This window comes from Sitophilus oryzae, unplaced genomic scaffold, assembly GCF_002938485.1.
Source record: "Sitophilus oryzae breed Bouriz unplaced genomic scaffold, Soryzae_2.0 scaffold_1000_pilon_pilon, whole genome shotgun sequence".
Lineage (NCBI taxonomy): Eukaryota > Metazoa > Arthropoda > Insecta > Coleoptera > Curculionidae > Sitophilus > Sitophilus oryzae.
Window position 1 is genome coordinate 621,277 of NW_022145617.1, and position 13,223 is coordinate 634,499.

Consider the following 13,223-nt stretch of genomic DNA (forward strand, 5'->3'; position numbering starts at 1 on the left):
TGTTGAACTTCTCTAGGCATTCTTTAATCAACTTCGAATTGATATTTACTGAGTTTATCGCTTTTAAAGCTACTTGACTATCGAATAATATGGCTATTTCTTGTTTCCGATAGTTCCTATCTAAGATAAGTTATACACATCTTTCGATAGTGTAGATTTCTGCCTGAAGGATGCTGGGGTAGGTACCCATTGGTTCTGAGTATTTAGTTTTCGGCCCAAATACTCCTATCCCTGTGTCTGCTTTGGTTTTGGAAGCATCAGTATACCACTTTATTGTATGGTCTCTAAGAGGTATTTCTCTATATCTACTGGGAGTCGAAGGAGTGGAATATATACTACCAACGACAGTGTGCAGTAGTGTTTTTGCCAAAATTTTTCAAATTGACAAAATTTGCATGGGATTTTCTATGTTTCCAACGCCGAAACAAAAATATATTAATTATAAATATCAGCATCATTCTCAGCTTATTCAAACATTTCTAATTTTCAATTATGGTGTAGCCTCCCTCACATATTTAGATACTCTCCTTGTAGGTGAGCCCATTGTTGGCTATGCGGGCCTAAGTTATTCCTGCTTATCATGCAGTATCATGGTCTCATCTTTAATTATAAATATATAAACAGTTACTATTTATATCAACAAAACTCCTTAACAGCACTTAAGGAACATAAAGGGCCATTACTACCGCTTTCCCGTTCAAAATAATCTAATAAGGTTGCGATAAGTTTTTTGCAACGACTATTAAGCTATCTTGTACACTTCGTACTAAAAGAGTATGCATACGGATACAATGCATTTAAACCAAAAACTCGTAATACGAAACTAAAGTTTCAAAATGAATGACAATATCAAGAAATAAATAAATAAATGTTGCAACTTGACATTTTTTACACTAGAGCTACCACCTGAATCCCCGGCGGGAAATTTAAATTCCAGTTAGTCAGCCAGACGCCGAATATGTCCATGGTTGGCAAAAATGAATTTAAAAATCGCGCTCTCGATTACGTAACTAAAAATTGGTATCGAATATACTTTTATTCGCTGTGAAAAAAATTTCTAATTCATACGCTGTTTTGGATTCTCTTTGATTAAAATGTTTGTAGGAAGCCAAGACGGTGTTTCTACTCCATCCACTTCTACAAGTACCACAGCTGAAGCTTCGTCTATTAAAGCCTCGCCAACGATGGTTCAGTGTTCCAGGATCATGAAAATGCAAAGAGATATCCATACCACTGTTCTCTCGAGCTTGGAAGGTATGGCTAATCAGATGGAATGGTTCAAAGAGGATTGGTACGAAGAAGTAAGTTCATACACTTCGTTTCGATTTCTTTTATGCCTGATCAAAATAATAGGCGTAATAATAACAGGCTAATAGTCATAAACCATTAATAATAAGGTAATAACGAGGGTTGTATTTTATATTTTGCATATTATCGAAACATAGTAGACACCTGTCAGCATATATTAAATGTCAAAATTAACTGTCATCTTTAGTTAACTTAACGTCAAAGTTTTAACTGCTTCGTTTAAAGTTTAAAGGTGTAACTACTAGAGATGAGCAAAACTGCGATTGTGATTTATAAATCGCTGCGGCTGCAACCTGCGATTGCGATTTTGATATTTTTAAATTGGTACGCTGTAAACTGGGAAGCTCAATAAATAGCGGAATCATTTTTTTTTATAAAAACTTACAAAGAAACTGTTGGGTGTTTCGATGCCATGTGTCTTTTAACATTTGAAGTGCTTGTTTTTTATTATATTTCATCAATTACCAAAAAAAAATTCCACAAATAACTTAGCTTCCTTTTTTTAAACATTTTTGATTAGAACAGACCGAATAAATTTAAAAGGGAAGTTAAAAATACATAAAATGTTCAAAATATTCGAATGTGCTTTTAGACAGTCTGTAGGTATACCAACGAAAAATTTATTATAAAAAAGGTTGCCGCCAGCCTTACAGATAACTAGAAAAAAAACTGTTTATCTTTTTTTCTTTTAAAAACATTTTCTTTATATGTAACTCAAAAGAAGCCGACTGGACTGACCGTATCAAGGCCAGTCCAGTGCAAGTGCAAACTTTCGAACTTTTAGATAAATAAAACGACAATATCACATTTTATTATATTTGAAATTTCTCTTAAGTGAAAAAAATTGAATGTAAAGGATGTATTTAAATTAGCATAGCAGCCTAACCACAACTGTTAGTTAATATTCAGAAAATTATATATGGATTGTTATAAAAATGTTTATAATATAATATATAACAAAATATAATAAATAAAAAGGGCTGAAAAAAGTGTCTATATTAATGGAGATTCTTTTCCGTACTATATGTCTTCTAGTAAATAAAGGATAAAAATAAATAATTTTCAATCCTTAATTATATTATAAATCTAAGACTATTATCAAAATTTAAAACTAATAAATTATATATATTATAATATGCTCTATATACACATAAGCCAATTTTCCAACGCTTAATAAAAATTACGGGGCCCTGATTGCGAATGTGATTTTGCTATCTAGTCTAGGCCGATGTGTTGGGAGCTGTGAACGAAAATTGCAATCGCCGCTCTTCGTTGGCGTGCCCACTCCCGATGCCGCGCCGGTACCAACGAAAATCGCAATCGCAATGCTGGGATGAGCTGCGATTTTCGTTCCCAGCTCTTCGTTCGCCTGCCCAGTGCCGTGTCGATGCACCGCCCCGGCGCCGGTGCGAACGAAAATCGCAATGCTGTGATTTTCGTTCGCAGCTCTTCGTTCGCGTGCCCACTGCGATTTGAAATCGCAACTGGTGTAATATTGGTTGCCTAAAAATCCAAAATCGGCAGATATATGTTTCAATCGCAAGTTGCAGTTTGCTACGGAAAGGAATCGTAGGTTGCGATTGCGAATTTACAATCGCTGCGATTAAATCGCAGTTTGCGATTTTCTGCTCATCTCTAGTAGCTACACTGAATTTTTGAAGTCGACGAGTCACTTTTGACAAGTAATTATTTACAATTTTCGAAGACAATTGTCTCAACAAGATCAGTCAACAATTTCCCATTGGTATGGAGAAATGCCCCAACGGATGCAGAAATGCATTTCTTTATGCAAAATATTAAAGAAAACTCTTATATCTTGTATTACCATGTATATGAAAATGTTATAAACTCACTGGCAAAAAAAATCGGCCACTAAAAACTAGTCACAATTTCAAAGTTGAATTTCTCGCGAACCACTCATTAGATTTTGATGATTTTATTTTTAAATTATAAATTAATTCCTTCTTAACGGATGCTACGTCAGAAATTTTTATTCCGAATTTATTTTGAGCATATACAGGGCACAACAATAAGACGAACTTTGTACCACCCTGTAGGGTGCAGGTGTAGTAACTATTGTTAAATCATATCACATTGTAGCCTCATCTTTTGTGAGATACGCTGCTTTAAAACGAACGTCTCGGAAAAATGCCTCGCAGGCAGAAAGTTTTATGTTCAAGGCGGATTTATGAGTATTTGCAATATGAAAACAACGGTTGTCAAATTAAAAAATGCCATTATCTGTGACGGATGTTGCTCGTATTGTGGCTTTAATTGAGGATGGCCGAAGTCAACGTTATGTGTCCGATACCCTGGACATACCGCGAAAAACCGTCCAGGATGCCTGGAATCGGTATATGGAAACGGGAAATTTCGCCAGGCGAGTGGGTTCCGGAAGAAAACGGAAGACAAATGCAATTGACGACCGCTTTATTGTCCTGACCACCTACTTTACGAAATCGTAGAATTACAGTGTTTCAGAATCAACATCTGCTACAAGCCGTGCGTAGAACTCAAGTCAGTGAGAGAACATTCCAACGAAGGCTAAAAGAAAACAGCTTGTCTGCAAGGAGGCCTACCACAAGACCCCAGCTACTTCCAAGACATCGTCGAGCACGTCTTCAGTTTGCGCGTTTACATGTGAATTGGTTTCCAAAGCATTTTTCCGAGACGTTCGTTTTAAAGCAGTGTATCTCCAATATGAACAGAGGTAATGTCGTGATTAAAAAAACAATATGCTCACAAAAGATGAGGTTACAATGTGATTTGATTTACCAATAGCTACTACAGCTGCTGCACCCTACAGGGTGTCACAAAGTTCGAGCAAAAAACTTCGAAAACAATTTAACTTCGTCTTATTGTTGTGCCCCGTATATGCTCAAAATAAATTCGGAATAAAAATTTCTGCCGTAGCATCCGTTAAGAAGGAATTAATTTACAATTTGAAAAAAAATCTTCAAAATCTAATGAGTGGTTCGCGAGAAATCCAACTCTGAAATTGGGACTAGTTTTAAGTGGCCGGTTTTTTCTGCCGGTGAGTGTATTTGTGTTTTCTTTTTTTGTAGGTTTTGAGACAACTTTGCCAAGGCCTTAAAAAATGTTATGCTATCGCATTCGAAAATAGGGATTCGGTGAACGAAGCTAAAATTACGCCCCACATATTGAATTTCGTGAAAAAGTTAACGTCAACATTCGGTACTGGCGTCGAGAACATTTCGGGTTCAGAAAATGCAACTAGTAACAATTCAGCTGCGTCAGAAAGTTTAGCCAGGTAAAAATTGATATTACTAACTTGATTTTAATATTTGAGTAAAAAGGTTTGAGGACGGAGACTAGATTGTAGATTGTATGGGTGGGGGGGAGTTAATCACCGCGACATTATACAGGGTTATTCACGTCATACGACACGGAGTATTGTAGCTATATGATTAGATTTTTAGAAATTGTGAGTGATGGGGACGTTTGAGGTCACTAATGTTACAATTTAAAATTATTTTTTAAAGATACATACTGTTCCAAATAAATAAAAAATATCAAAGTTGTATTTTTTAATTGCAACACCCTCTATATTATATCATTTACATTACTGAAGTTTTTCTATTTACTAAATTTTGTATTGCAATAATAAAAATAATACGGAGTGTCTATAAAATTGGGTTACAGAGACACTATCCGTTCTTATACATTGGTTATATAACAAAAAATGTTTATCGCAAAATATTGATATTTGAATATATATATTGAATATTGATTTTGACAGTTAGAGTATTATTTACTTCAAGTCTTCATATTTATTATATAATTTTTTAAAGAGTTTTACGTTTTATTTTTAATTTAATAACTAATATTTTAGTAATTAATTGATTTATTTGTTTTGTAGCTTATTTTACTTATTACATATTGGCAAAAACTAGTCCATTATGAAGATTATTCTAAGCATTATTATGGGTTATTTATTTATTTATTTATTGATGTACATCTTACAACGCCATAAGTGGTAATAACAAGTAAGAGAGGGTGCTATTAATGCATAAACTAATAATCACAGAATTTAATAAAAACTAACTTGGAAAGTGGTATAATGTGCTTATCAAACAAACTTACTTCTCTGACTGTAGTCAAGAGTAATAAAGGGCCTTTATTGTCACATTCTCGTTCAAATTGTTTATCAGGGAAGCTACAAGCTTTTTGTTTCGGCTGTTTAAATGCTTCGGCATATTTTCAACACATAATTTCAAGAATTGCAATACAAAAACTCGAAAATTTAGTTCTTATAAAAGAACTGTTTGTGTTTAAAACTGCAATTTTAAAAAAAGACTACGAAAATAAGCAGAGAATTGCTCACAAAGGTTCAACAACAACACGATATTATACAAAATAATGACTGACATTAGGATAATTGTCAAATAATAAAGGACAACATTGTGTTGAACACGGCGCAATGTGACCAACATAGCGATAACAAAATTCGGTTTAAACTAATTTTTCCATTTTTAATCTAAATAAAATATCTATTTCAATCATTTGCTCTATAAAGTAAAATAAAGAGCTGCCCAGTATCTTAAATTATACAACAAATTTAAACATTTTTGCCAAAATTTCATTTAGTCAGGTTTATAGACTTTAATGTCAATGTCGATATGATTGATGACGTGCATCGGAAAACGTTTCGCGATTACAATATATTTTATTTTTTAAATTTAATATTTTCTAGGAGAGTGAAGGCTACCAAGGAAGATCCCGTATTCAAAACAATGAAGACTGAATTCGAAAAAGATTTCGACTTTTCGCAGTCGAATTCTATGCGATTGCACACGCTCATTTTTAAATTGAAAAAGTGGGTGAAGATTCTAGATAACCGATCCAAAATGATGTTACAGTGAGAACTTAAACCGGTAAAATATTTTTCATGTATTTATTGGGTGTTTTTTAGGTCATTTTTAATTGAAGAAAAATGCCGTTTTCTATCCAATTTCACTTTACAAACGGCGGAAGTGGAATTACCCGGTGAATTTCTCTTGCCTAAGCATAACCACTACTTTGTAAGGATAACGAGGTTTATGCCTCGGGTAGACGTCGTGCAAAAGCACAATGCAGTGGTTAGACGGCTTTATATAAGGTATGTTGAAAGGTTTTTTAAATAAATAATTAAGAATAGTATTACTTACTTCTGCCACTATACTCGCTAACGAATATTTGACACGCATTAGAAGATTGTTACGCAGGGCGTTTTCTGTGACTGAAAAGCCCGATGCGTGATGTTATCTGTCTTCCGCACTCTGGACATTCAAAAATCTCATTACTTTGTTGCCTCTTTACTTTTTGATTGTCGTTGTTAACTAAGTTTACAATTCTTCTACAGTGCGCTCTATTGTGCGTTGCTTCCCCCCACTGACTCTATATGCTTATCCCCTTTATGTTTTCGTGGAAAATATCCTTGTACCTACGGATTCCTCTTACCGTCTACAAGCTCACCGTAAAGAAGAGATTTTGGTAGGCGGTTTTCTTGCATCCTGCGTACGTGACCAGCCCATCTGAAGCGGGTTTTAGTAATCGTGACTTCAACTCTCTTTGCAGCTAGCTTTTTCAAGGACCGATAGGTTTGACGCAAGGTGGAACTATTTGATTCCTAAGAGGTGTCTCTGTTGCAACTTGTTTAATGCGGTCATGTGCCGGTGGTACGGCACTCAGGTCTCGCTTTCATATAACACGGTAGGGATTGTTATTTTTATAATGTACTGAACAAAGAGAGAACAGTAAACACGTTGCCAAACGTACGTAATAAACCGAGAAACTGCGCACATTGCTACGAGACGTGGAAGGGGATATAGCAGATTTGTCGCAGTCCACCAGTCGACCCAATCCCCAATCAGTACCTCTATCAGTACTTAAAGTTCTAGGGAAAGATGTACATCATGCGTTCAGTTTCACGATTTAATTACGTCTCGCGACACTTTGTTTGTTTATTTATTAACGAGTCGTTGTAATTTTCCCTATAGCTTGAAAAATTTTTAGTGCAAGTTAGAAACACTTGCATTTTTTTTAAATAAGTGGAATTGAGTTGGTGTTCGACAGTAGTCGCGCTATTAGAACTCGAATTCGAAATGAATATATTAAAAATAATTGATTGTAGTTTTTTCAAAGACGTTTTTAACATTTCTGCTATATTTTTTTCGCAGACAGTATGTGAAATTTATATCCGTGGTCTGTATTTTAATGCATACGACAGAGATAAATATATACGACCAGTCGATATATACAGACAGAATACACAAAATAAAAAGCGACATACAATGTTGCCGGTTCGTACGTGAAATAACATAATAAACGAAGATTCTGTTCACAATTCCGATTCAGTTCTGTTAGACAGTTGCTTGAAAACTTGGAATAAAATATCTGCAGCCACTCTTTACAAATACCACAGAAATAAATATTTTTATTATAATCTAGAATTTTCTCTAATATTATTCCAGAGGTCACAACGGAAAAATATATCCATATTTAGTCGTTAACGATTCCGGATTAGCAGATGCAAGAAGGGAAGAGAGAGTCCTTCAGATGTTGAGAATGATGAACATATTCTTAGGCAAGCAAAAGGTAAAATTATAGAATAGATGAAATTTATTTGAAATTACAGTTTATATAAATAATTTTATTTCATAGGAAACGGCAAAAAGGTTCCTTCATTTTACTGTACCGAGAGTAGTGGCAGTGTCGCAACAAATTCGTCTAGTCGAGGATAACCCTGCATCTATATCTTATTTAGATATATTTAAAAAAGGCTGTACTAAGTTAGGGAAGCGAGGTAATTAAGTTTAATTTATGTAGCCAAATAAAACACAAGTTCACCACAATTCACAAAAACACTTTACTAATCATGTTAGCATCATCAGCGGATTATTAAAACTGTTTCCAGTTTTAATCATCTGCTGATGATGCTAATGAGGTGATGTAGTAATGAATTGTTAGTTTGTGTAGTTCAAAAATTTGGCTTGAGTAAAGTCTGTCGTCTTGATTTTTAACTGAGCGTTACCACGGTTTTAGATAGTTGTGACCAGTGTTATAGTCTATAAAATGAATAACTTTGAATTTTGACCGTTATTTTTTATCAACATGGCAAATATAAAATCCCTCTATCAAAAAAGTTACTGATATTCTTTAAATTGAGTGCCTGAACGAATCAGATAGGTAACTCTTTTTACTTTCGTGAAATAGAAAAGGAAAATAATAAAACAAGTGACAGTTCTTTCTCTTCTTGCAAAAATCAACACAAAATGTCATAATTGTCAAAAGTAAAATGTCATCAGCTTTTGACATTTCTAAATATCAGACCAATGCCGTCTCTAATAGAACAGTCTAGGAGCGAGATTTATGACGTCACGCTAGTTAGATACTACGGTTTATTAAATATGTTGTAGAATACATGGAAAACATAATTATTCCTCGTATTTTTGGTTTGTATTTTAAAAATGATATAGTTTACATGAAATATACATAATATACAGTTAGTAAAAACAATATAATATATACCTATTTATAGTAATAAATACTTTGGCAAATAAAACTATGAACCATACCAATGCAGCAAATGTTTTACAATATACAAATAATGAATAGGTACATAAGATAATGGGTAAAATGTAAAATATATTTTAAATTTTGGGGTTTGAAAATCGATCTAATTTAACAAAAAACATTCAATATCTACTAATATGCAAATATAATTTTTCGAACATTGATACTTGCAAAATATATATATAAATGTTGTGAATGCAAATAATAAATCACTATTAGTAGATATTGAATGTATAAGATATACCCTGTATATAAAAAAATATTTTTTTTAATTAGGTATTGAACATGATGATCCCGTTCAGTATTATTACGAAAGATTGGCAGCTGTACAAAGTAGATGTGTCAAAGCTAGTCACCAGATATACCGAGATATTTTTAAGAGTGTCCAAGACAAGATGGTACCGAAGACTGTTCTTAAGCAGTGGGCAGTACAGACCTTCCCGTCCGCAACTGATTACTGGCATTTCAGAAAAATGGTAAAAATAGTGTATACCGGGTGTTTTTAAATAGTGGCTTACATCTATAACTTTTTTATTTCTTCAGATAAAAACACGAGATTTGGTATTTTAGTATACAGGGTTTTTCACCACATACGACACGGAGTATTGTAGCTAAACGATTAGGTTTTTACAAATTGTAAGTTTTGGGTTCCTTAAAGGACTATTAGAGCTACAATTTAAAAATAATTTTACAAGATACAGAGTGTCCCAAATAAGTAAAAAATATTATAGTTGTATTTTTTTAAATAGGCTACCTTGTATATTATTCTATTTTTAGATTCTACGAGTGAAATTAAACTAAATTTGATTAAGGTTTATCACACTTAAACCTTACCGTTTTTGAAATACTTTCAATTTTGTGAAATTGCAGTAAAAAATTTAAGGCTTCATTTCTCCAAGGGTATTAAAGTTTTTAATACTAAATATTTACTGAAGATTATTTATTAATCAGATATTGTGTTGCAACAATAAAAATTATATTGCCTTATACAGAGTGTCAAAAAAAATATTTTAAATAATTACTAGCTTTAAACGGCAATAACTTGTTTAATTTAAATGGATTACCCTGTATATTTTACACGATCAGACATTTGAATTGTCTATCAAATTGTATACCAGTTTTTACCTATCTCTACAAGTTTTCGTAGAAAATGCATTTTCTTATAATTTAGACCCCATCTATCACTATACCCATGGAATCTTGACATTTTAGATTTTTTTAAAGCAACATTACAAGCCCATTTGTTTACAAAAAGAAAACTATTTAAATCTTTTTAAAGGAGTTTACCAATTTTTTTGCTAATTATTAATATACTACCATTATTTCCGCCCAAAGATTAGTTAAGTACATACTTAATTCTTTTAATTAATAAATTATTCTAAATAAATGTGGATTTGACTCAGAAATCAATACCATAATAAGTTATGAAAATGAACGTCTTTGTTGTTATAAATAAGTATTCGTTTTTTTTGCATAAATGGTTTGCATTTTTACTGCAATTTCATAAAATTGAAAATATTTTAAAAACGAAACTGGTATAATGTGCTTACCAATCAAACTTACTTCTCTGGCTGCAGTCGGGGGTAATAAAGAACCTTTATTGTCACGTTCTTGTTCAAAATATAGTTTATCAGGTAAGCTGTAAACTCTGCTGTCACTGTTTAAATGCTTCGGCATATTTTCAACACACAATTTCAAGAAATGCAATACAAAAACACGAAAATTTAGTTCTTAAAAGAACTGTTTGTGCTTAAAAGTACAATTTTTTAAAAAAAGACTATGAAAATTGGCGAAAATGAGAGATACAAAGATTCAATAACAACATAATATACAAAGTAATTACTGACAGTATCATAATTGTCAAGTAATATACGACAACGTTGCTAAACATGGCGCAATGTGGCCAACATGGCGATAATAAAATTAGGTTTAAAATATTTTTTGTAGCTTTAATCTAAATAAAATATCTGTTACAATTATTTGCTCTATAAAGTAAAATGAAGAGCTGCTTGGTATCTTAAATTATACAACAAATTTAAAAATTTGTTCCAAAATTTCATTTAGTCAGGTTTATAGGCTTTACTGTTATTTCGATATAATTGATGACGTGCATCAGAAAATGTCGCTATTACCTTATGTCATATACTAGCATACCAAGTCTGGTTTTTTGTCTGAAAATAATAGAAACGTTATAGAGATGAGCCACTTTTGAAAAACATCCAGTGAAATTTTTTGATTTGAGTTTTGAGTTAATACAATATGTTTTTAGTTTACTTTGCAATTAGCCTTGGCCTGTTTTGCTGAATACGTTTTCCATTTGACGAGGCTTAATCCCGATATGATGTACCTTCACCAGGATTCTGGCTTAATGAACATTTCTTATTTTAAATTTGACGTTGATGATGTTAAAGGTAAGGCAATTATATTATATTATTCGGGTAGTAAAAATTAAGTGAAAAAGAACCCGAACTTAGCGTTGCGTTGTATTGTGACAATTTCTAATGATAATAAAATTGCCCAGATTTATCACATTCAGGCAGTCCGTCGAAATAACTGGGTAAACAAAGTGCCTATTACATAGCCAAAAAATTAAATAGGCATATACTACATGGGATGAGATCGGATATCTCGTGAGTAAGAATCGATTTAAACCATATATTTATAAAGTAACCATATTGTTTCCAAACTACATTCTGTGAAGCCGAGCCGGTGAAATGGTGAAATAAATCCTCTGAAGGAATTTGCATAAGTCGCTCAGTTATGGCGAAAACCGCGTTAAAGCCTCTCGTATTTTTACTTGAAGCTCATCCAGATTATTAGTCCTATTATGACCATACACTTTGGATTTTACATAACCCCACAAAAAGAAATCGTTGGGAGAAAGATCTGGTGATCTAGTAGGCCACAAAATAGTCCACTAATTAAACGGTTGGGAAAAGTATTGTTCAAATATTCTTGAACAATACGGGCATTGTGAGCAGGGCAACCATCTTGTTGAAACCAGACATTGTGGAATCTTTCTCCCAATAACTCACGAATTCTAGGGACAATCTGCTGCTGTAACAAGCCAAAATACTTTGCAACATTTAAATTACCCTTTATAAAAAATGGGCCAATCATATGCTCCCCTACAAAACCACCCCAAACATTTAGCTTTTGAGGATGTTGCGTGCGTACCTCAAAATATCTGTGCAAATTTTCCCGAGACCAATATCGTACTTGTGTAGGGCTTATGCCGACTTAATAAAGGAAAACTTGATTCGTCGGTGAAAACTATACACCGAATAAAGTTTTCATCTAAATTTGCCTTTTCCATTACAGATTCACAAAACGCCATACGCCGAAATAGGTCTTCAATGGAAAATTTCTTGAGTTTTGCGCGCTTTATATGATCGGTATCCATTCTTTTTAAGGACTCTTTTAACCGTGCTAGATGGAGAATCTGTTACCTCAGCAATTTGATTACTTGAAAACGTGGGATTTTAATCCGCGGTAGCACAAATGAACACTTGCTGTAATTCTTGTTCTTTATTAATCAACACATCAGGCTTTTTGTGTTTTTGTGGGGACACGCACCCATGTGTTTCAAAATTATTAATAACTCTTGATATAGTAGGTAAAGATGGAATTGGCCTGTTTACAAAAGTTTGTGGAAAAATTGTTTGTCTATCCCGATAAGACCTATTTTGGAAATACCATTTTACAATTTGAATTTTCTCACGAACTCCGTAAACATCCATTATTTTAGTTAAAAAATAAATTTTACACGAGAGCTGTCGCGAGAATCTCTGTATTCGTTTTGGCTATTAAAACACGAATAAATACAAATTCTGAAACATTCTTATCACATATCTACCTATTTTTATTTTATCGCATTTTTTCGCCTGCTTTTTATCCGGCGGACGGGTATACGCTAATTCGTCCGAGTTCTGCCTGTGTTACTACTACGATGGCCCGGTCTGTATACCCATTTCACCAGCTTGGCTTCACAGAACGCAGTTTGGAGTCGATATAGTTACTTTATAAATATATGGACGTTAACTTAAAATAGTTTACTCTACTCGGATGATCCAATCCGAATGATCCAGTACCGCTTGTATTAATCTTACAGCGTTTGACTCAGCGATTTTTGACTTGAACCTTTGCTATCGAACTTCTAAATAAATTTTAGAGAATCGCTGTGTCACTGATGTTTTAGCTGTTGATGGTTTATTTTGAATTCGATAACATCTGTGAATTGCTACATTTACTTCACTGTGCAAATATCACAGGTAGTGATTCTTTGCTCATCTCTAATATTACAGTTGAGGGTTGGAACCTTTGGTGTTACACAGCAAAAT

The 13,223-nt window shown here is 33.3% G+C and overlaps 1 protein-coding gene across 1 annotated transcript in view; it reads left to right on the forward strand.

Moving 5' to 3' along the window:
* The window catches only part of LOC115889559 (transcription-associated protein 1), a 161,115-nt gene that overhangs the window by 141,205 nt on the left and 6,687 nt on the right, over nt 1–13,223 (forward strand). The window contains exons 50-57 of the mRNA XM_030911879.1: nt 1,105–1,301; nt 4,374–4,579; nt 6,023–6,187; nt 6,242–6,427; nt 7,782–7,905; nt 7,972–8,113; nt 9,160–9,359; nt 11,153–11,294. Coding sequence (XP_030767739.1) covers nt 1,105–1,301; nt 4,374–4,579; nt 6,023–6,187; nt 6,242–6,427; nt 7,782–7,905; nt 7,972–8,113; nt 9,160–9,359; nt 11,153–11,294 — 1,362 coding nt within the window. The remainder of the gene's footprint in view (nt 1–1,104; nt 1,302–4,373; nt 4,580–6,022; nt 6,188–6,241; nt 6,428–7,781; nt 7,906–7,971; nt 8,114–9,159; nt 9,360–11,152; nt 11,295–13,223) is intronic.